The following is a 25,120-nucleotide window of genomic DNA, read 5'->3' as shown; positions in this document are numbered from 1 at the left end:
CTGAAGCCGCTGGAGAAAACCAGACATGCATTCTATTCCAATCATTTGTTTTGTTGTTACAGCTTCTATGGGAAGCAGTTATTTTATGTACAGCATTTGAACATGATAAGCCAATAGCGGGATCGGCTCACATCAAAAGCACGCTTCTTTTACAACATTCTGCTTTAAATAAAAGTCTGCACCCATTTTTCGCTTTCCGAAAAGTAATTGCGCTGGCTTTGTCATGTTGGCTATATACTTGTTTTTGCACATCTGACCCACATTTCACTAAGTCCAGTCAAGTTTGGTCAAGAGGATGGAGAGAGAGGAAGGGGGTGGGTGAGAGGACACAAATGTATAGATGAAAAGATAGACATCTGTTTATTTCGAGCTCAACATAGGGGCCTGTTGGGGTGGAATGTGATTTTTATGCCAGTTCCAAAAGAATTTGTACTTAATTTGAGTGTAATCATTGTGTTTATACGTCCTGCGAAGCCCTGCAGACGCAGGGTCTGGACCCAGTGGATGACTCCTCAGGTACAGGGATTAAAGAGATTTCTTTGTTAAACATCTTGGCCTCAGCAACTTCAGTGTGATCCATGATGTTCATGCCAGATTTTGTGTGGGATTTCCAGTGTACAAAGAAAGAAGTAAAAACAGTGCAGTGTTTTTATTAGGTTTTTTTTTTTTACTATTGACCTAAAATGTTAGCCTCCTTTTCTTTGTTTCATGTCTTTCTTTCTTTTCTCATTCATTCATTCCCTTTTCTATATGCCACATTCCCTATTCCTATGTTTTAAATGCCATATATCCTATGCCTTTCAGCACGTTTCCTTTTACTCATTAAAACATTTGAAGTTATTCATGCTCAGGGATTGGTTCCTCACTATGCCTCATCTCACAAACCTGCTGTTTTCATACGCTGGTGTTGCACTATGTTGCTATCCCAAACATTGCTTGCACACAAGATATGTTATACCGCAGAGCTGTAATGATAGTTGATATTTGATACTAAGTCGGGAGGAGAGGTGGCAATACTGCACTATCCGGTATACTTCAGTTAAGCTGGTAGTTACCTATACTCATAACTACGAGATGAATATAATCCCTGCACTTGTGTATAGCCTGGACTCATTATAGGATATTAGACATTTGGCTCAGTGCTCTTCTATTCAAGTATGGACTTGAGTGGGATTGAAAATCCACATTTTGAAGGATCAATTCTTGCTTGGTCTTGGACAGTGCATTGACTCGTTTAAAGACTGTTACACTCCAAAAGTGCAATCTTTTAAAATGAAGGGCTATTTGACACTGTGTACTGTCTGCTTGAACACTGCTTTAACAAATCTGGGATGATTTCATGCTCATTGCTGTTTGCTTGGAATGTGGGAAGTTGTAAGATTTCAAGGATGCTTATTTGATACTTCCAGATACAGTGTGTGACCTTTTTATTACATTGTCACAATTCATTTCACTATACCACAAATTCCCCTGAGTGTTTACAAAATGCACCTATTCAGTTGCCTTGAGGTGTGTTTATGCAGTCAATATTAACAAAGTTATCTCAGCTGGTGTTTTGTTGTCTGGTGTGTTTTGTGGACAGGAAGACTTGGGCTGTAGTTTTAGCCAGGAGTTCCCAGAGGGAAGTGGGAAGCTATGTGGGGTGACTAAGCTTGACCCCCCCTGCTTGGCTTGATCGCAACATGTACAAAGTTATCATATGATCATTTCGTTATTCCTCCTGGCTGGCCTATTCTACTGGGCATCAATGACTTCTGGGATGGACATCTCCCTAAATAAACAATCCAGTTGCTGGATCTTCACTCATATTAGATCTACAAGGTGTGATTTAGGTCCCCGGCAGGGCTTGGGGCTTTTTTGTTTCATTCAATTATGGAAATGTCGGAAAAGAAATACATCTAAGGTTTTGTTTAGAGAAACGCGGACCGGATCGTACGTCGCAGCTTACAGCACAGTCAACGTAACGTGGACACACAGACAGACACACGCGCACACACACACACACAGAAACACACAGCAGAATTATTTTTTTAAATACTTTCCCTCGTCTGCGGACAGTTGGTATTAATTTCTTTCTTTTAAAAGTTTTGTGCTAGTCTGGAGCCAACAGGGCCCCTTCATACAATTGAAGATTCTTCTTCACATGCTTAGCACTCAGCCTCAATGCTAGCAGGTCTGGTGGCACTACAGCCAGTGGTGGACTTCATCAGATGGAGGTGGTATCTAGAATTATGCCCCTGGTGGCATGTGACAGGGCAACAAAGCTGAATGGCTCATTTGATTTCCCCAAAAAATTACTGAGTTGTCTTTTTTCATAGTTTGTCTGTTAGTAGGCCCATCAGAGACCCAAATGTATGTCCACGTGCACTGAAAAAAGTGACTTTTGCATAATAGGTCCCATTTAATTGGTCTGTCTTTTCAGTCGTTTTGTTGGCCATTTCTTTTTAGACCTAGACTCTAACATCCTGACTTTGGCAGTTTTCCGTCCCACATATACTTGGTGTGGCCTCTCAAAATGGTTTCAGAAGTAAAGAATCAGAAGAATAAACAGGAGTGAGTAAAGAGTGTGAAGGGGACTTTTATGAAAATGGCCTCTTGTATAAGTACGTCTGCTTATTTGGCTCAAATCTGGAAGTTTCCTACTCAAAATAAATCTATATAAACTGTTTCAGTCATTGGCATTTTTTTCATGTCTCGCACATCATGCGTCTCCTTTCAACCTGAATACTAGTTACAGTAAGTGGTCTCAAGTTGACAGACTTTTCAGACCTACCTACCTTTTCAGACCTTCCTACCTGCCTGTCTATTAAACCATCTGTACACTCCCTTATTGCTTTGCCCAACTATTGTTTTGTTTTTTGTTATTTTCTGTCCACCAGCCTGTTTGTCTGTATATTTGACTTCTTTTACACTATTCCTTTCTGCTGTATGCGCTAACCTGCCTGGCTGACAACCTCCTTGGCCCTACCGGCTGTTGGGGGGTAAAACACGGAAAGCAGACGGAGATGTGTTCTGCTTACGATTTGATTCAATGTATGGAAACTGAGCCAAGCCAAACCGCGCAATAACAAATCATTTTTTGATGATTATCAGGTCTCAGTTATCCATTGTCCCAGTGTTTTGTGTGGAGACTGTGCTGTACCAATACACTGGTATTTAAATACTGTAAAACAGAGTAAAATCACACTGCAAACCTTAAAGAATGATAGAGATTTCCCTTGTTGGAACAAATATGGCTGTTGTGTCCCCTGTGTGTGTAGACATTTATGTTTGAGTGTTCATAATTCTTTCACACCACCTCGGCCATAGTTTTTCTTGCTACCTATGCTGCGGTAATAAACATATAGCCATTATAGCCAATTTAAGAGTATGTACATAACATTAGGAATTTGGCCCAAAACCTGGGGTGGGTTGACTTTCTAATCAAAGCTTACAGTACAATCTGTACAACACACAAACTCCTTTACAGTTGTTAACGTAAATCTGCTTCCCAAAACAACTAAAATTTTATTTTTATGACTCAGCAGTAGTCACGGGTATTTATCGGCTTACTTACCTTGACCCCCTGCTTGGCTTGATCGCAGCATGTGCAAAATGATCCTACTCCTCCTGGCTGGCCTATTCTACTGGCCATCAAGGTCTCCTAGAATGGACATCTTCATAACCTCCTCCATTAAGAATGTGTTGTCCTAGAACAAACCGAAGCCCCATGAGATCATAATCTTACTTGTTGTAGTGTATTGTTATTTTTTTATAACTTTGAAATACTTGGCCATTAAGTAATAGTTTGATCTTTTAAAGTGTTTTTAAAACATGTTAAAAGCTTTTAACATGTTTTTAAAGTTGAATGAAAATTCCACTCCGATTTTGCATTCAAGCCATTCTAATATGCGTCCTAGCCACCCTGTCTGAAAACTGCCTGTTTCAGCGGGAGGAACCACCCTCCCGACACCCCTATTTCTGTGAGCCATTTGGGATTGAGCATAAGTGCCGGATTCTGTGATCCTATTTATTGAGTAACTTTCACTGATTTCACCTTATCAGTCTGCCAAAGTCTGTTCCTGAACAAATTTGAGGTGAGAAATAAACAATCCAGTTGCTGAATCTTAGGCCAAGGCCTAATTTAGATCCCCGTCGGGGCTTGGGGCTTTTTTTTGTTTGAAACGCGGAGTGGATAGCGAAACACAGAGTGTTGGCAGGGATGAAATCATGACACCCGGGTAAACACGCAATTTATTTTGCCCCGTTTCCAGACACATATTCCGGGCATGGCGCATAAATAGACAGGAATGTCCGTGCATCATTCGACCATCTAATTTCCAATTTGGAATCCAAAATCAAATCGGAAGTAATTGACTTCCTGCATGCGGGACCATTAAATGTTTTGAGTCTCTGGAGCGGAGAAGCCCCACGCTTCCTGCCGGGCTTCAAGCCCCTCCAGCACTGCCCCAGGCCGGCCTCCGCTCCATGCCACCGAAGGACCGCTGCTGGTGCTGGGCATAGATACTGGGCGCCACCGGGGCTGGGCATGGATACGCCATATTGCTTCCTACTTTTTTTTCTCTTTTTTTTTTAAATTTTTATTTTTATTTATTTACTTGTTTATCTATTTATTTTTCTCGCAATCACACCGCGACGTGCCATGTGACATACCACGAAAAAACAAACAATGGCATACTCTTCTCCTGGAAATGGGGAAAGCGTCAATCAGCTTTTTTTAGCGGGTTTACCTGCACTTCAAAAAACCTGCACCTACGCAAATTTTGGTGTGGAAATAGTATAACAATGCACCCCATGATGGAGTGTATGTAGTTTTTGGTGCCAGTGAGATAATTGGGTGTAAAATTTTAGGGAGAAAATAAACCGTGTTTTACTTTATAAAACTAACCCTTTCGATGTTTGTTATTCTGCTCGTACTTACAAGAAATTAGTTAAAAAGAAAACCAACACAGCAGCCAGTCTGACCAAATCACACTAAAGTGAAAGTAAAGTTATAAGCAGTCTCTAAAACTCTAAAGGTTGCATATTTAGTAGATGCTAACGCACACTTTTATTTTTTTAAGTATCAGGCATTTAGCATCAAAAAAAAAAAGTGTAGCATCTGGGAAACCATGTGTTCTCCTAATCAGACCCTGAAATATTGAGGAGGTTGAATGCCTGTAAGTGAGAACTTGCTGATAGTTTCATAGTTTGGCTGATTTTCACCAGAGTGAAAAGGAGGACCCGTCATGTCTGAGACCAGCAGCCTTCTCACAAGTATGGTAAAGCAAATAAACACACTGGTGTGCTGGCCATCAAGTGATCTGTACCAATATGGTACAGATCACGATTTTAGAATGCGTACATTGTTTCACAGATTACGAACTCTTTAGTGGGCGAGCACAGTAATTAGAAGACAGAACGTTGTAGCGGAAAATTGGCACATAACTGACAGTGTGTAGGCATGTGTGCTCTCGTACTGTATATATACTTCTAAAATTACGTATAAATACTTGAATATCTTTTTTCTTTTTTCTTTTTTTTTTTTTTTTTTTTTTACACACCGACAAGCTTTGCAGCACCACTTCATCTCGTCCTTCCCTGCCTCTCTGTTCTATGTAATACTATAGCTTAAATCAAACAAACTACAGCTCACTCGCTGTTGGTGTTCAGACATCGACTTTTTAAGGATCAGAGTGTTGGGCGCCAGATCTCAGCACTTAGGCCGAGACCAGAAGGCCAAGTGAAGAATTAATCCATGGCCCCGACTGGAGGGGGGGGGGGGGGGGGGTGTGTGTGTGTGTGTGTGTGTGTGTGTGTGTGTGTGTGTGTGTGATATGCAGTAACAAGGTCCGAGTACATCATACACCAGTGCAGATATGTTAATGGAGTTATGGTGCACACTCACACAAATGGCCTCAAAGAGTGATCTCTCAGTTGTTATTACTACTGAATAAAGGGAATGAACTTATTACTGAATGGTGTCTATTGCACTTATATAATTTGTGTGGAGGACAGTATAATGCACAGGGCATCCGCTATGGAATCCAGGCAGCGTGTCTTGTGTATTTGTACGCAAGCCTGTGTGTGGAGTGTCTGTTTCATCCTTGATCTCAAGTGTGTGTGCATGTGAAATGTGTGTTCAGGCTCAATGATTTCCTTTCACTTATTCTCCCGCCAAGCTCACACTGGGCTATTGTGGTTTATAAATACTTGGTAAAGCAAAACAGATTTCGCTTTGTGTGTCAGTTTGTATATCTACATCTGTCTGGAAAATCTGCAAGACTGTGCTGTTAATTGGCCGTCACTCTTAATTTACATCCATTTTGCTGCTTAGTGCCCAGGGTGAGAAAAAGGACTGGCCTTAAGGGGATTTGTGTGTTTGTGAGAGGAATTGGTGTGAGGCACTCACAAAGCAATACAGAAAAAAATTGCCTTTAAAATATGCATACTCCCTGAACGTTGTCTGCCCAGTGTTATAAAAGCACTTAATCTGGACTTTGTTTGCACTGTGCATGGTTGTTTATTGATATCTCCATAAATAGATTTTAACTATTGTAACAATGGAAACTTTAGATGTCACATGAACATTTTCTTCTTTTGCATTAGTTGAGATAGAATCTGTGAATGTTTGCTTCCATTACTTCACACTCTCTCACAACAAGACAATGTGGTGGCGTTCTATCCTATCCATTTTTTCCACTGATTGTATATTTTTCTTTTGTGTATGTCTTCTTCTTGTGAGAGTGAGCTGTGGGTGGTAGTAGCAGAGCGTTAAGGTGTGTGATTAGGAAAGAAATCGGTCCAAAATCTGCTTTTAAGCTGTCAGCTTTACACACTTAGGATTTGACCCTGTGCTAGGGTCACTCGTTAGGGTTAATTCTGCTGGCTGTGTGTGTGTGTGTGTGTGTGTGTGTGTGTGTGTGTGTGTGTGTGTGTGTGTGTGTGTGTGTGTGTGTGTGTGTGTGTGTGTGTGTGTGTGTGTGTGTGTGTGTGTCAGCTTGTTCTGTTATTCTCTTAGCGTACACGTTGGAGTTGGAGCCTGGTTGCTGTTTCACCGTGGCAGCAGCTTTCCCCTTTTATTTAGCGCCGCTTTTTTTGGGATAATTATAAACAGAATCTGTGTTAGAGATTAAACACTTTTTAACACAAACACAAAAGGAGTCCAGCCTCTCTCGCACCCTTCTTCTCCCCTCTCTTTGTATTCTGGCCACCGTATCTCACTTTTCCTCCTTGTGCGACTCCCTGGCGTCGTCGTGGCCTGGCGCCTGTTGGTCTGGCTCGGCTCAGCCCGGAGCGGTGTGGCCCGGCTTTGGCCGATCCTGGCGCCTCGTCCCCAACCCTGTCGCTGTGATGAGCAGTCGAATAAAGATGAATAAAGCGCCTGGGGCCTCGTCAACCTCTAACCCTGTGACCAGTGGCAAGAACTTGCAGACCCCATTAGCTTTATCCCTTTCCTTGTGTTAGTGTCGATTCGCTTCAACCTTTGCCTGACCTCCCAGTGCCATCCCTGCTCCGTTCATCTGTTCTGGGTCTCCATCTGTCCATCCTTGCACACCTCTGCTGTCCTCCATCTCCTTTTCTTTATTTGCCCTCATGCACTTTGTCGTACATCAGCAGAGCCTTCTCAACTGTCTTTCCCAGAAATCAAACCGGAAGATTTACAAGGGAACAAAATGACTAGAGAACTAAAATGTAATATTTCATTGTTCCTGAACAGAAACATGACTTTGAAATTTCTATTAACAGTTAATGTCATTTTTCACACTTTAATAAAAACATGCTTGTCTTAATCTTTTTTTAAGCCCTGGTTTGAAGTATTACAATTGGAGTGTAGATGATTGGACTCTAAAGGAACCTTCTTATAGAGCTGTAAATAAAGGCGACAAATGAATCTCATTTTGAGATTGAAAATGTTCAAGCAAACTTGTATTGTCTGTCATTTACCCTGTATGTGGTAAACACAGTTTAAAATAACCTTACAGTGCATATGGAAGTTGGCATAGACTTTGGGGATGCTTTAGGGGCTCATTGTGTGGCCACTGACTAATATAAAAATACTTTAGTTATATCATTACGATATGTAAATTTGTTTTTGTCTGAGTGTTGATGTCTTTAACTGTTTTGTCCAAGCACTTTGAGGGAACAGCAAAGTTGTAACAATTTTCTATTACATATAAGTAACAACTTGTTGCTTGATTGGAAAGGATCCAATAAGCACTCGTCATTCAACACATGAATCAATCGATTTATTTAAGGTGCAGAATCCTCATGCGGCATGGTCCCGATACACTTCACGATCAAAAAGAACACACAGGATAAAGCATACAGCAAGCAAACAAAGTCACAACAGAACGACATTAAAAACATCCATGTCAAACAAAGCCAAAGAGATGCCTGCACGTAGCAACAGAACAACCACTTTAAAAACATCAATGTTAAAATAATGTTTGAGATGATGATGGATCCGACTAAGCTCTATGTTCTAGGGTAGGATGTAATGAAGTGAATAGAGGTAGGTTTTCAGTCTTGATTTAAAGATTTCAGCTGGGCATGCTTCTTTGACATGTACTGGGAGGCCATTCCAGAGATAAGGGTTTTTTTTGTTAACTAAGGGAATGACCATGAGACCAGCATCGAGAGACCGAAGAGGGCGTGCTGGTGTATATGGTATAATTATCTCAGATAAGTAAGGTGGTGCAAGTCTATGCAAGGCCTTATAAGTTAAAAGAAGAACCTTAAAATCAGCTTTAGCGTGCACTGGTAGCCAGTGAAGAGAGGCCAGAATGGGTTTTATATGATCACATTTTTTAGATTTGTTAAGATTCTAGCTGCAGCATTCTGAAAAAGCTTAAGACCAGAGCACAACGAGGAAGACCAGAGATAAGGGCATTACAATAATCAGGTAGGGCGGGTACAAATGCATGGATTACAGTTTCAGCATTGCACAGTGTTAGAATAGGTTAGATTTTTATTACTAAGCTGAAAACATGCTGTCCTTGGTAAAAGCCTTGATATGAGACTGGAATGTCAGATGAGAGTCAAATCACTGAAAGGTTTTTGATGGTTGAGTTTTCAAGAATAATACAACCATCGATATTAAGGCTCAAATTCTCAAACAAATGCCCATATTTGGCAGGTCTAGGAATTATTAACTCTGTTTTATCAGCATTTAACAGCAGAAAGTTCATACCCATCCATTTTTTTTATTTCTGATAGACATGCCTCTAATTTTAGGAGTTGGGGAAAGCTAATTTGGTGGTACATATAGCTGTGTATCATCATCGTAGCAATGCAATTTAGCACCAAATTTGCAAATAATGTCACCGAGGGGAACAGTCAAGAGAAGAGCATAGGGCCAAGGACCGATCCCTGAGGTACACCAAACTTCAGAAAATTCTGAGATTGTATTATTGTAACTTACACGTTGCTCTATATTTGATAACTATTAATGAAAGGACCCGGATACCAATATGCTTCTCCAATCAGCTTAAAAGCATGCTGTGGTCCAGTGTCAAAAGCTCCACTTAAGTAAATGAGCGCAACAATGATGTTCAAGTTCAAGAGATTATTTCTCACATACATACACATATGGTCATACACATATGCAGTGAAATGTCATGACTCCCGGTGATTACGCACAATAAGCTCTATAAGGTCGAAAAATCCAAAAAATACTCAAATGTGCGTGTCAGTATCAACGGTTTCATTCACATCAACTGTAGCATATTGCTGTGAATGACAAGGATTTGGTAACGTTTTTGTTTACACCAAATAACATCGTTTTCAACATTGACTTTTTACCACTCTCCAATAAAAATAAATGGCTTGCAGTGCTCACATCCCCTGAATGTAAAATTGAAGCTTGTTAATCTCTCTCTCTCTCTCTCTCTCTTCGTCTCTTTCTTTGCAGCTGTCCTGAACCTGGACAACACAGTAGTGGATCTGGAAACTCTACAGGCTCTCTATGAAAATGTAAGGCTTTTGTTTTGTTTTTTTCATAAATAATATATTTCCATGACCACATGTCCAAAACCAATGTATGCATCCAATAGTATTCAAAATGTACCCGGATTAAATACTATATCTGGTTGTAAATATCATATAATGCAAAAAACGTACACTATGCTCAGGGCTGGACGCTATGGCAAAAATGTTATCATAATATACATTTTTTAATTGATCGATGTTAATAATCGCAAAACATATTTAATAATAATGCTCAATTTACAGTTTTAAGGGAATTCTCATGGCTTTACGTTAAACATGCAATAAATAAAATAATAAATACGTAAATAAAAAAGAGATAATTATCTATTACATACATTTTAATATATAATCATTGTCATCTGAAAACAGTCCAAAAAGTTCCCGAATTGGCACTGTGATTATATGCGGGCATGTTTGGGACGCAGGGACGCTGTCAGACCAGATGTCACTGAAAGTCGCGGATTCTTTCTTTAACCACTCTCCTTTTGCGTGCATGGGGGCAACCATGTCGGACAATATTATCCACAAAAATATTGGAAGAATTGCAAACCTGCTTGAGATTTCGAAGTTCGAAATCGAACACTCCGTTCGATCGATTGATTTTCGATTTCAAATTGGAATCGTGACACCCCTGGTAAATGAATACACAACAATACATATTCAATGCACACATGTATACTTTTAGTGTCTCGGATGGAAATGTAGAGGTAAACAAGAGAATTTATACATTTGTGGCCCAGTTGAGTGTCCACAAAATGTACAAATTGACCTGAAAGTCTATAGATTTCTCACTTTCCTACATTTGCTAAACACACATTATGTCCCATGCCACACATAAGGGTGAATTGTATACTGTAGTTTAACCTTTTTTATTCGACATGTTGAAATATAAACACAGTGATGTTCTTTTTCATGTGCTGTTTAGTGCTTTTTTTTAAATCGCATACTGTTTCAGTGACATGATGTGAACTCTGAGTCTGGTTGACTCAATGGAAAATCCCTTTACTTTTACAGCAAATGGATTTTGCCACTTATTGTGAGTAGTTTGATTTACAGAGTCTAAATGGCTATTGTCAACTTGCAATTGTTTTTGTTTTTTTCCCGGCACACTACTGATTACAAAATATTTTTTTTTATCTACTATGGTCGAATAAAGGCACAACAGCACAAAGTTTTTCCATACACATTAATGTTACCTGGGGTGCTGAGTATATAAAGAGTAAAATTAATTAGACTTAACAATGCCATTCAGTTCAACTCGATGCTAATAAAAACAATTTACTGTAATAAAAACTTTACTGCATTTAATGCATTCATTTAGTCTTTACTTTAAGTCTATTTTATTATTTAGAAATACTATTCTGGTGTACAGGTTTCAACACAACATAAAATTGATGTTGTGTTGAAACCTGACAAACTGTGTGAGGTACATGCACACACAACTTTTCAAATTGAATTTGAATGGTTGTGCGTGCATGTAACTCACACTGTAGTGTGAGGTACATGAGTACAATACAGAGTATTATAAACTGTTGCTCAGGGGCCTACCTCCGAGGAAGCAGACAATTACTTCCAACAACGTGAAATCAATAAATTAAGAATCATTTTCCCAGTTGAATTGCCCTGGGGATGGATCCATTGTGGAGTTTTATTTCATGGAGTACATTGTGTAGCTAAAGCACCTTACATGGTTAGTCTGACTCTGGACTTGTTGCATTGCTGAGTGAGTCGTCTGCTAGTCATGTGAACAGAGAACAGGATCCAGACAAGATGCATTACGTTCTGTCACACTGGAGGTCTGTCTCTGTCTCTTTTACCCCTTTACCACTGCACCAAAAACCTGCCAACACCCGCTAACATCTGGCATTTCTCATTAATGGGAAAGGTTACACCCGGGTTTCAGTCCCGGGACAAATCACTCTGCAGTAATCACAGGCTTTTATTGGCTCCATCTCCCATCAGCAGTGACGGAAACATGACACCCGGGTAAACATGCTAACCGATTTAGAATCCAAAATCAGAAGTTATAGACTTTTTTCCCCAAACGCGGTACCATGACATTTAAAAAAAATAAAATAAATAAAAACAGAGGAGCGTCTCCGCTCCCCGCCGCTGAAGCATTGGGCGCTGCAGGTGCGGGCATGGATACTCCATGTTGCCTCTGGTGTTTTGTTTTTTTTCCCCCAATCACACTAGAACCATGACAAGCCCCTTTTCAGGCCTGTTCATGACTTCAAAGTGACACACCAGGAAAGTAAAAATACGACATTCTCCACTCCTGGCAATTGAAAATGTGTCAATCGCCTATTTTTAACCAGGTTTACTTGCGTTAAAAAAAGAAGGGGTGTACCCGCTAACTTTGGCATTAAAAACGGTATTGCTTGGTCTCTGTCTTTCTCTATTTATCCATCTTTATCTTTCGCGCCGTCTGTTTCTCCCTTTTCTTTCATCTCTGTTTCTTTTCCTGTTTTGCTTTCATTTTCATTCTCACCTCTGGTCTCTCCTTGGTTTTCTTCTTACTGCATCTCTTCGTTACTAAGCTCTCTTGTTTCTTTCCCTTCTGATCTCTCCACCCTTCTCTCTTTTTCTATCATTCCAACAAGACAACCGCCCCCCCCCCCCCCCCCCCCCCCACACACACACACACACACACACACACACACACACACACACACACACACACACACACACCACCACCACCACCAGCTCTCTCTTAACCCCCTCTCCATCTAAGTTGCCCAGGGTATTGTTTCCAGACCTCCACATCTGTTATTTCTTGTTAATAATAGATTTCTTGTTTTTGGTTCCTTGATAATCTTGTCTCAATCCTGCGGTCGCTTTCTCCATTCATTTGAGTTTGGAGAAAACTTGTATTGGATGGGGGGTGTAGAAATAGGATAACAGAGAGGAGTAAAGGACGGGAGCTAAAAAGATTTGAATCACAAGAACTACGACATGCATGTACATGTTTCCTTATTTTTCCCTGTTTAAAACTATCCATATTGGTGTCAAGGAATAACGGGAAAAGGGGGGGGGGGGCATTTGGATGGAACAAAAAGGGAATGTTAATGTTGTTTTTGTTCTTTTATGTGTCTGTGTGTTTTTTTATTTGCTTTCTCTGTGTTTTTATTTGCACAATTAACGCCAATCCCAGGATATGACCACTAAAAATGGATCCCTGCTGGAGGTGTGTGTGTGTGTGTGTGTGTGTGTGTGTGTGTGTGTGTGTGTGTGTGTGTGTGTGTGTGTGTGTGTGTGTGTGTGTGTGTGTGTGTGTGTGTGTGTGTGTGTGTGTGTGTGTGTGTGTGTGTGTTTTGACTAATGCATGTCAACGCATGTCTTTCAGCTCTAACAGCCCTGCTACTAAAGGACATTTCCAGAAGGCACTTTTGATTGCTTAGGCCTTTTTCTCTTTCCCCCCCCAATTAGCCTCACTATCACACTGCATGTCTCTGGTTCAGCGTTTCCACTCGGCCGTTCAACATCAGGAGAGCGGCTGCTTTCGATTAAAACTATTTTCACTTTAAAAAGCCACAGCCTCTTGTAAGTGAGAAGCAGAGAGTTAGCCTTTGTGTGCACATGTATGTGTCTGCCTGTCCCTATAGACAGCTGGTAAAGCTAATAGAATACTCATCACTCTGATTCTGGCTTCAATGTTTGAAGTACAGGAGAAGAATAGAAGCGCACGGAGCAGAGAATGAGCTGGAAAGAGTTCACCCTCAAGCGACCCATGACCAGCTGAGCTCAGATATGAGCCCAACTTAAAACTAGTCAAAAAATAACCCTCAATCAATTAAATGTCATCAGAATTCATTGTTTTTCTATGAGTGCATTTTCTTTAATTTAAATAAAGGCCATTTAAGGATGACTTTACTTAGCACCTTATTTCTTGTACCCACAACAACCTGCATTCTTGGAAAGATGAATTTAATGAAATTGTATGTGGAAGTTGACATTTGACATGAGTGTCTTTTATGAGCCAGAAAGTTAACCCAAGTTCAAATAAAAACAACAAATGGGAACAGTGTCCACCAGGTCCCATGTTATATCATCGTGACCAGAAGATTATTTTTTTTAACATCTATCCAGAAAATAGACTGTTAAAATATCAAAAATTGAGCATCATCAGAAAAACAGTCAAAGCAAAAGTAAATAACGTTAATTTAGACAAATCAGTTTGTGTTTGCTGTTCATTATGGCACACTTTAGTTATGAGGTATGTCATTCAAGAAGAATGAGAAGAACAAGAGGTTTGAACGATAATGCTTTGAAATGAAACAAAGGAAAATAAAAATCACTTGAACTGGCAAATGCTGCAATTCCCTTATTTATACGAAAGATAGGTACTTCATTCAACCCCAGAGGGAAATTGCAGTGTTACAGCAGCTCACATCAGAACAAATAGGCAATAAAAAAAAAATAAAAAAATTTCAATAAACCTAAAGAAAAAATGAGATCATACCACTGGACATTACTTTAATATTCAATAAACAGTGGCAATGAACAAGCAAGAGCTTGTTCACTGCCAGTCTTCATTTGAGTTGTATTTGTGCTTATTTTTGTTTTTTTCATTCCTGTTTGTCAGTGTATTTACCAGATTTTTCTGCTGATGGAGTGCGTTGTCGTCAACCTTTGCATGTCTCTCTTTTTCACCAAAACCTTCAGGTTTTTCCACGGTTTTGAGGTGAACCGCATCTCTGCTATGCCGAAGTGTGTCACTGTGGAGGAAACGTTTTAGACGTGTGGCTTTTTTTTTCTTCTTTTTATCCCCTGGTTTTTACTGCTGCTGGATTTCCCCCCAGGATCAAATCACTTGTGCTTCATTTACACTTGTTACCACAAACCAAATGGTCTAACCGTACGCTTCAGCACACAATGCTTCCTGTACAACCAAATTTTACGACTTTGAAATTTCAAACCACCAAGTATTGTCATGTATTCTTACCACAGCCCGTGTTATGGGAGTTTGAATACATACAAGCTTAAACAGGTGATGCTGAGTTGCCGTTTTTGTCCAAAGATACCAATTTTCTGTTTCAGGCACAAAGTGAGTCAAAAGTGGTTCTTGGACCTCCCACCCTTGATTCTTAAAGGCCACATCCTGCTTTACCCTCAATTCTTCTACCAACGGAAAATGGTGGTTGGGTTAGTAATTGTACAGCGCAGGTTGGAGTGCACATTGCAACCAGTGATAAAGCCATCTGATTTTCACCAATACATTTACATTTAGTCATTTAGCAGACGCTTTTATCCAAAGCGACTTACAATCATTCAAACACCAATGGACGCAGCCATCAGGAGCAATTAGCGGTGAATCTTGCTCAAGGACACTACAGCATGCTAGGAGGAGGATTCTGGGATCGAACCAGCGACCCAGATTACTAGACGACCAGCTCTACCTCCTGAGCTACCATCCCCTACTCATCAGGGTTTACTGATTACTGTAGCATTCCATCAAATAACATCACTTTCCAGACACTGCGTGTGTCTGTATTACAAGTCCCCTGACACTTTTTACACATTTATAAACAATGTTCTTTGCATCTTGGTGCCAGAGCAGTTTGTCAGAGGAAAGAGTGAATTTGATTGTTTGCTAAGAACGGATTGCTGGTTCTTTTGCAAACGGAGAATTGACTTCAAAAGACCATACTTTCTCAGTTGCAGCCTCGGGGTAATGATGCAGTTTTAACAAGAATTTGAAATTGATTATTTATTTTTTAACCTGTGCTGTCAGCATGCTGGGCATACAACAGAGTATTTTTGCCATTGCATCTAGGACAGAGTTAGTCTGCAAGTGGAGTTCAACTTCTCAACCTGCAATACAACTCTTTATTAATTCTTAAATCATCAAGAACTGTTGCAGTAACTCTGTCCTGTGGACGACCTGTAGGATGATAAGAGCACAGCTTTTTGTTATACAGAACTGCCACCAAACCTCCTCTTTGGAGAATCTTACCATGTTTTGGTCTATAAACAAGCAAGAGCAACACCCACGCATGACCCTGAGGAGCTTAGCCACTTCCCAGAGAGTGCGAGGAGACCCTGCACCTCCAAAACACCCACATACAACCCACCCCACGTGCAGGCATAAGACACAGGCATAGATTCCAGGCCCTGGACTCCAGGCACAGACCGCAGGCCCGGAGCCAAGTCCCGTGCCTATAGACTGACACCCCAACCAGAACCGCGGGCGAGCCGGCGGGGCCCCCATGCCCACCGAAAATTGTTTACTATTAATTACAGGAATAAGTTATTCAACAAAAATGTATGGCAGTGACTATGGAATTGATGTCGCAGCAAAAAGTGCCATTAATATTCCAAAGCTCGAAAGTGCAGAAAATGCTGGAGTTATCCTTTGAGTAAAAGTAATCCACAGGGTGTGTGCAAGCTCCTTGTTTGTCAGTAATTGAGTGACTAATTATGTCTGTTGTAGAGAGCACAACACGAGGAGATGGAGAAGATTGAAAAACACATCAAGTCCTCTAAAGATAAAGATGCTGTCAAGCCCTTGGACAAACCGGAACAGTGAGTTCTGTGTTTTTTGTTTTTTGTTCCTGTAAGCTATTGTTACTTGTTTCTCTGCATTACACTTTAACGAGGCAAAAGTGTCACTAACTTTGATGGCGTGTCGCAGTGCTGTGGAATGTAATAAAATGAGGTCAAACAGCGTGCCAGTTTTCCAAAACCGTTATCTAAATCCCGGAATGGCTGGCTGGCAGACAGTATTTCCTTGGCACAATGGCGGTGGTAAAAAAAAAAAAAAAAGAAAAAAATGATGAGGGTTTTAAATCAAGCTGTACTTTCCCCCGTACTTTAGATTCCTTTACCAGCTTTCCCAGATCCCCAACTTCTCCGGTCGTGTCTTCTGCATCCTCTTCCAGTTCACCTTCTCAGAGTGCATCTCGTCCATCCTCAGAAAGCTGGAGATACTGCAGAGAGTGTGCAAGGTCAGGTGGCACCACATTTTGACTGCTACATTTCTCTGGGATTGGCACGTTTCTTGTTGCTCAGTTTGTAATTTGAATTCTTTGAAAGAGTGAGCAATTGTCTTTCGTTTGATACCTAGTATATTCTTGCGTCTGCACCTCATAATTACGACGCTGCTATTATCGTGACATTCTTATTCAAATCAAATATAGTGAGACATAATTTGGACAAAATGTATTTGCCTTATAGATTCTGAAGTTCCACTCTTTCCCAAAAGCACAACTGTTTTGTCCCCAATTTAAATAAATAAACATATACCTCTGACTTGTGCTAACCATGGTACATCTTTAATACAGCTGGCGAAATAAGAATGTGCTAATATAGTCTTCTTCTTTTTCTTTGGGCTACGACAGTCCAATGGGAATATATTGATTCTGTAATGGGTCATTTCCTCACTGAATGTAAAATATACACCGATCATCCACAACATTAAACCAGTGACGTGACGTGAATGACATTGCTTATCTTGTTCTAATGGCAACTGTCAAGGAGTGGGATATATTAGGCAGCAAGTGAACAGTCAGTTCTTGAAGTTGATGTGTTGGAAGCAGGAAAAATGGGCAAGTGTAGGGATCTGAGCCACTTTGTCAAGGTCCAAATTGTGATGGCGAGAAGACTGGGTCTCCAAAACGGCAGGTCTTGTGCGGTGTTCCTAGTATGCAGTGGTTAGTACCAACCAAAAGTGGCCCAAGCCCATCTGGGCCGTTCCCGCAGAAGAGCTACTATATCACAAATTACTGAAAAGGTTAATGCTGCTATGATAGAAAGGTGTCAGAACACACAGTGCATCACAGCTTGCTGTGTATGGGGCTGTGTAGACTCAGACCGGTCAGAGTGTCCATGCTGAGCCCTGTCCACCACCTAAAGCACCTAAAATGGACATGTGAGGGTCAGAACTGGAGTAATGGAAGACGGTGGCCTGCTCTGATGAATCACGTTTTTCTACATCATGTGGATGGCCAAGTCAGGGTCCGATGGAGCATCTGTGGGATGTGCTGGAACAAGCCCAATCCATGGAGGCGCCACCTCACAACTTCCAGGACTTAAAGGATCTGCTGCTAATGTCTTGGTGCCAGATACCACAGGACACCTTCAGAGGTCTTGCTTTCTCACTTATCGACCAATTCGCTTAACGACCTGGTCGTAGGAACGGAACTTGGTCGTTAAGTGAGGAGTACCTGTAATTGATCGCAGTTGCCATGCTTTATTTTAAGTTGAATGTACACATTTTGTATTGTCTCTGACATTTTGCTCCGACTTCTCTCCTATCTTTGTATGCCCCCCAAAGACCCTAGAAAGTGGTGAGGGGGTGATGCACGTACTGGGCTTGATTCTTACCTTCGGTAACTATATGAACGGAGGCAACAGAACCAGGGGACAAGCTGACGGCTTCAACTTGGACATTCTTCCAAAACTCAAAGATGTCAAAAGCAGCGTGAGTGTGGCAGGAGGCACAAGCCAAGATGCAGTACTTTGTGTGTGGTTCCTGCCTTTGCAACACTTTTGCAAAGTATTGTACAAAAGTGTTTGTTCAGATTTATTTTGTTTGTTTATATTATTTAAATAATATAAACCTAAGTATTTAGTGTTGACAATTTTAAGGATAAAGCTTTAAATCAATGACTACAGTTTACATTTGTCTAGAGCAGTCACAATTAAGTTACAGTGAATAGTAGGTGAATTGGAAGTGAATTTCCTGTTGATTTTTTATTATCTTATTGCATTGCGATCTCATATATGTAGCTGATACCCCAAAGTGGTGTCTTCCTTCAGAGAGATTTATTTTCCGCTACAAAATGTGCTACATTCTTTTTTTAAAATCTTTGTTTACAGGACAACACAAGAAGTCTTCTCTCTTACATCGTTGCTTATTATCTCCGACACTTTGACGAGGTAGGCTTTCCAACAAGGAACTTTGTTTTGTCTTTTCTGTCTGTTCTATTTATTTTTTTTCAAGACCGTCCGCCTATTTATAAACTAGGTAGTTTTTCCAGTATACAGGTTTTATTTAGATTAAAGCAACACTGCAACTTTTTTTACTTTAAAATAACAGCTTCAAAATAATTTTGATGGTACAATGACTTGCTATATGGGGAATCGCACCTCTCTCATTCCCACCCCCAAATGCCTGTTCTAGCACAGTGTAACTTTGGTGTTCAGGTACGAAACCGCAGCAAGCGTGTTCCCCTTTGCGGCACTGTCACTTTTTTTATGTTTGGCTTTGGTAATTACCGTTTTTTTGCCTGGTGCAGCCACTCCACCTCCCCGATGGTGCGGATGAGACAGGCCGGCGCATGCCAGCCCTCACTTTCATTGCACCACGGGGTTTGTTTCACCCTCTGACTTGCGCCTGCGAACCGATGTGCCTTTTACCTACACCGGTAGCAAGGGGCCGATCCCTGTGCCCTCCCTCCCCATGGGTCCCCCAGAGCTGCGGGGAAAGAGGCTCTGGGGGAGCTGAATGGGGGCTGAGTGCTCGCTGAATCAGCAAGGTCCATGCAAGCAGCACTGGAACCTAGGTGTAAATTATATTTGCCTTTTTAACGGACTGTTATTGAAATGTGATCGATAAAGTTCAAATTTGTCCAGTAAAATCCATTATTTTCGGGCACCGCACCAAGTTTTACAACGGTGGTGGTAAAGTGCAATTGCACTCTGAAACTGTAGGGGTGCCAAATCCTAAATACCAGAAGTTACATAGTGCTGCTTGAAAAGGGTGAATTTAAGATCAACACTAGTTTCCTGACACTTGAGAATTAGTTGTCTTCCATCGAGTTATACTCATTTTCTGTACCTTACCAGATAGGCTTATTTCCCACATTCTTATTTCCACTCATAGTGTGTGTGTGTGTGTGTGTGTGTGTGTGTGTGTGTGTGTGTGTGTGTGTGTGTGTGTGTGTGTGTGTGTGTGTGTGTGTGTGTGTGTGTGTGTGTGAGTGATATATATCTGTATATAATAATATACAGATAAAGAGAATAAGTTATACAGGTATTTAGTAGTATGTACATTTTCAGCAATGCACATGCATTTTGTGTATCTGTTGGCGGGGGGTCTTTTTAATCAAATGAAAATGCATTAATGTACCTGGTCCAAGTTGGTTTGTTTAGATTATCTCTAGCTAGCTAAATTTTCCGTGATGATTGTGCTACAGTGTCAGCTCTTATCACCTAAAATCCACTCTCCTATTTCCATCTTCAGGACGCCGGTCGGGAGACTTGTGTATATCCTCTCCCCGAACCCCACGACCTGTTCCAGGCCTCACAGATGAAGTTTGAAGACTTTCAGAAAGACCTGGCGCGACTAAGGAAAGATCTTAGAGGTGAGGTACTGGTACGCCCAGTCAACACAAACTCAAACATCCTATAATATAAATCATACTCGTACTTTAGAATTGAGGCTCATGTAGGCTCTACATGATATGGTATTATTTAAAAAAAAAAAAGAACATTGTCCGCAGTTATATCTGAATGGAAATACAATACTGTCACCGTTGTTGAGATTTGAACCAGCGCACGGAGACCCCAATAGGAATGTAGTCTGTCCCCTTAATCCAACCCAACAAGTGACAAGACACCCTTTGCCGTTGCAATTGGGAGCGACACGCCTCATATTACACCTGCGGAGAGACAACATTTTCACCATATACTGCACACCCAGATTAGGTGATGGCACAGGAATTCGAATGTAACCCAGGGTGGAAAATAACTGAAAGAATTTTTACAGCAAGCGAGCATGACTCTTGGTACGAGTTCTGGCCCTGACCAAACTCTTGTCGATGCTCTGTCTTGTGCATCTCGAGTCTTTATCTCCGGGCTCCTGTATTGAGCCCAATGGATTTTGTACTTATGATCTTTGTCAAGTATGATACAAAGCATCTGGCTGCAAGAAGGCAAAAATTATTCTGGGAAATAACTCCCAGAAGACTTGTCTGATGATTATGACATATCAATCATATGATCAATCAATATGTTATCGTTATGATTTTATTGTTGATCTCTGAAAACATTCATTGTAACCTTAATGAATTAATGCTAATATTTTAAATATTTTAAGACTTTGCTTTGTCATTCAGTTTTGCATAAGAATATTGTCGTTAAGGATTTCAATAGCCATTAGAATTGGTAAACTGCCGAAATGAATCATGCATTATAAGAAACAATTGCTTTATTGACTATCCTTTCTTTACAATTATTTAACTTTGCCTGGGATATAATAACACTAATTGATGTCATGCTTTTACTGCCTCCTTTTTAAACATTGGAGAACCCGCAGCCTTCTTATCATATAGACGAAAACCAATTTCTTTCTGTGAATGATAACAGATTCTAACATGATCCCAAGAAACTTTGGAAAACTGTCTTAAAATTAACTCAAATCTCCAAATAACACCACCACCCATCCTCTCCTCCATATTTATGCTTCCATTTCTCTCAACTAAAGCCCATTCTATGGCCATAATCTCTTCTTGTTATTCCACTAGCAGCTTTACCTCTTCACCTCTTCATCTTCTACTTCTTATCTTTCATACTATGGTTTATGAAGGGAGTTTAAGCCAAATACTGAAGCCTGGTTTCACCTTTCAGCATAGATTCCTATATGCACCTTAGACTTCAAATTTGACTTATGTTTAACCTTGATTCACGGAGCGTGTTTGCTTTCTGTGTGCACACATAGATACATACTGTACAGTATATAAAGATAAAGTACATGCATAAATGCTCTCATTCAAACAAAGGTGGATGCTTCCAGTGCTGCTGCTGTTTTGCAGTGTTGCTAGATTTACATCTTTGCAGGAGCAATGACGAGGTCTCTTCATTGAGAACTTGATTCCTTTTTGAGGGAATGTTTGCATTTCCTGTTGATCAGTCCCAACCCCATACTTTTACAGAGAAAGCTGCTGTAAGCATTTAATGACCTACGGTATTAGCTGCTTATTTGTGAATATTAACTTCATTACAACTTCATTTTTTTATGCCAAATTGAAAAGTGACTGGTATGAAGTTCTGTCTTTTAATTACCTTTCCAGAAACATTACATTTTGATCCAATTTCCTGTCTCTGACCAACTTTTTCTTTCCCCTTGCATTTTCCTTACTGTTTATGGTTGTTTGAAAGTGTGTACATGCTTACACACGTACACACACACACACACACACACACACACACACACACAGACCCTGACCTATTAAAGGTCGGCATATTACCGGGGGTGGGGGTGGGGGGTGACTCGTAGTAATTGGTGCAACCTATTATCCGATCCCTCTGCCCCCTGCTGACCTGACAAGTGGTCCCTAGCTGCTCAGATAATGATGATGATGAGTCCAGGCAGGAGGGAAGAGTTAGGTAAACCAAGACCCCATCACTCATTCCTTTTCCTCACTTTATTACCCCCCCCCTTAACATTCTTCCTGTTTTATTTAATTTAATTTCCCCTTTCCTCTCTTTCCCCATTGTGATGAGAAAGCCAGTTTCTCCCTTGCTCGCTCTTCTGCCACAACCGCCCTTGCACTCAGAGTCAGACAAGTTTGGTAGTCTATATAACAATCAAACTGTATGTTGGAGGTGAGAGGTGCGTGGGGTCAAATATTTGGAAGCTTGTTAGAATTTCAAAAGGATTTGGAAATTGATGGGCAATTATAGATCGTCAGAGGCCACCCTTCTTCCCTTCATCATTCCCCCTGACCAGCAACCCCTCCCCCAGTCACACGTTAACCCATACCATTTTGTTCACACAGGGTCAAGTAAATGCCCCTAATATAGGCCAGGTGGTTATTAGATTGGTATGAAGCAGTGTAGAGGTGGTGCAGAACAGGGCATCTAGGACACCAATCCATCACCACAGCACTCACCGGACTACGTGATTGTGCAGGCGTCAAGGCTATTCCAGGTTTTGAGAAGATTCCAGACATGGGAGAAGCATTAGCCTCATCGAGCTCACTAGTATTGCGTCCGTTTATTCTTGTCTTTCTGGTAGACAGAGAAAGAAACTTAGATTCATGTTTACAATGGGCTCTGCCATCATTGTTGTTTTTCCATAGGAAAATACAAGTACATTCAGCAGAGGACATTAATGGGGCCAGTTTGCTGGCCTCTCAAGGTGTTCCCATCATCAATGCCTTGGTTCCTAATGCCAACTGTAAAGATGGCAGCAATTGCAACGATATAACTTTATGTGCATAGTTTGAATGGTATATTAAATAAACAGACGTATGTGGTCCCCTCCTTGGGCTATTGCAGAATCACCCATGAAAACGGTTTACATGGCCGAGCAGCCGTGCACAAGCCTAAAATAATCATGCCAAATTACACGTGTTCACAGGAGTTGTATATATAATTGGTTGAAGGAGGAAACATTCCCCATGGCTATTTCTCATGGTTCCATCCAAAACCCTGTGTTCGAGTGAAAGTAAATCTTAATCCAGACCTCTGACTGTTTTGTTGTCATAACTCAATCAGCTCAAAAGTTTTAATCCTGTGTCTGTATTGCATTTTCCAGCGTGCATGTCAGAGGTGGACAAGGTGGTAAAAGTTTCAGAAGAGGAACATCTGCACCCCTTCAAAGACGTGATGGAAGAATTCCTCAGCCAAGGTACAGGAGATGATACCTCAGGGATCATCAATTAGATGTGAGCAGGAGTCAGATTATCTCAGAAAACTCTGAAGGAAGCATCCCCACCAAATCTTGTTTCACAGTGTGATACATTTCAAGTAGATAATTCCTGAATGTTTTTTTTAATACAGTAGATGCACCATTCTATACAAGCAAATAGGTCTGTGTGACCTATGCTTAATTTTAGATTGGCTGCAATGGTATGTTAATCTGCCATTTATAGTTAATTCAAGGCAGTTTAACATACATTGATTTATGCAAAATCGATAAATTAAAGTAAAACTAAAGTTATTATCTTTGGGGTATACCTTTGACTCTGTAAGTCAAGCTTTATGGTTTGCTTTTTTTTTTTTTTTTTGCTTCTTTGAAAGAGTGTTGCAACAAAATAAGAATTTAATTCTTTCCTAAAGTTATTAAATAAGGTATGAAATAAGGTATTTTAACAAGCAAAACATACTTTGACTTTGAATATGTTCTCTTAATTTCTAAACTATTTTTTTGGAATCCACACTGTTCCTCCTCCACTTGTTTCCTTAAAGGAAGTTTTCATCCCTAATTGTGGAGAGTCACTGAGATGAATGCCACCAATTGGCATGAATGTCACCTATTGGGCAGCCTTATAAATCAACATGACAGATGCATCCTGGGTAATTGTTACTGGGTCTCTAGGAAAAGTGGAAAAGTCTGTTTACAATTAGCTACTCACAAGGACACGGTACCGCTTTATGATTGGTCAGATATGTCAGTATTTTACAAGATCAGGACACATTGCTTCAAATTCACTCAAGCAAGGACGTGCAAACTCAGACTCATTCTCACACTCGTTCTCATTTCGCTAATTGATTAATTTGCATATTCTCATGCGTACACACAAATCCACACACGTATATTCACATCTCCAACATGGACAAATCACACCTAATGAGTTGTCTCATCGTCTAATTTATAATTGTCTTCATATATATTTTTATCTTTATTTAAATGCAAACATTTCTTGGCAAGAGTCAAAATTTAAACTGTCTAATTGTTCAGTCACGATCGTGCACAAAAGTTTACTTTTTAGGGTTAGTGGTCAGGTTTGTTTTTTTTCAGGATTCATAGTTAACGTTTCTTCTTGTTGTAGGTCAAATTGGTTTTATCTGAAAAATTTTGACCTAATCAATACCAAAAAGTGATAAGTGATGTGATTTTTTTTTTTGGCATGTCGTATGGAGTCCTTTGGACTACTTGGACTATCCTAGACAGCTGTATTTAACCCAAGGAATGGAGCATCTCCCGTGTTAACCACAATAAACAGTACAAGCCTTTTGAAGTAATGAAGCATGGTTGGCATATTGTTTGATTCAAATATTTACGCTGGATGGAATTCACAGATTTCACCAAACAGACTGATCATCTCTTCGCATTACCACCAGAGTTTCCAGTGCTGACACAAAATCACTTCATGTTGATTAAAGGAAAAGAAAATCAACTCTACATTCCCATTAGACCCTAACCCAAGAATTAGCAGCGAACATTCCTGGCACAGTTTCAGTGCCTGTGGACTGTGATTAA

The 25,120-nt window shown here is 40.4% G+C and overlaps 1 protein-coding gene across 1 annotated transcript in view; it reads left to right on the top strand.

Annotated features, from left to right (window-relative positions):
• The window catches only part of fmn2b (formin 2b), a gene marked incomplete at both ends in the record, with an annotated part of 54,063 nt that overhangs the window by 23,508 nt on the left and 5,435 nt on the right, over positions 1–25,120 (top strand). The window contains 7 exons of the mRNA XM_080021212.1: positions 9,893–9,954; positions 16,403–16,494; positions 16,787–16,916; positions 18,245–18,391; positions 18,790–18,849; positions 20,156–20,276; positions 23,453–23,545. Of these exons, the coding sequence (XP_079877338.1) occupies positions 9,893–9,954; positions 16,403–16,494; positions 16,787–16,916; positions 18,245–18,391; positions 18,790–18,849; positions 20,156–20,276; positions 23,453–23,545 (705 nt within the window). The remainder of the gene's footprint in view (positions 1–9,892; positions 9,955–16,402; positions 16,495–16,786; positions 16,917–18,244; positions 18,392–18,789; positions 18,850–20,155; positions 20,277–23,452; positions 23,546–25,120) is intronic.

This window comes from Zeus faber (genome assembly GCF_960531495.2).
Source record: "Zeus faber genome assembly, chromosome: 20".
Lineage (NCBI taxonomy): Eukaryota > Metazoa > Chordata > Actinopteri > Zeiformes > Zeidae > Zeus > Zeus faber.
The sequence above is the reverse complement of the archived record's forward strand: the minus strand, read 5'-3'. Positions and strand labels throughout refer to the sequence as shown.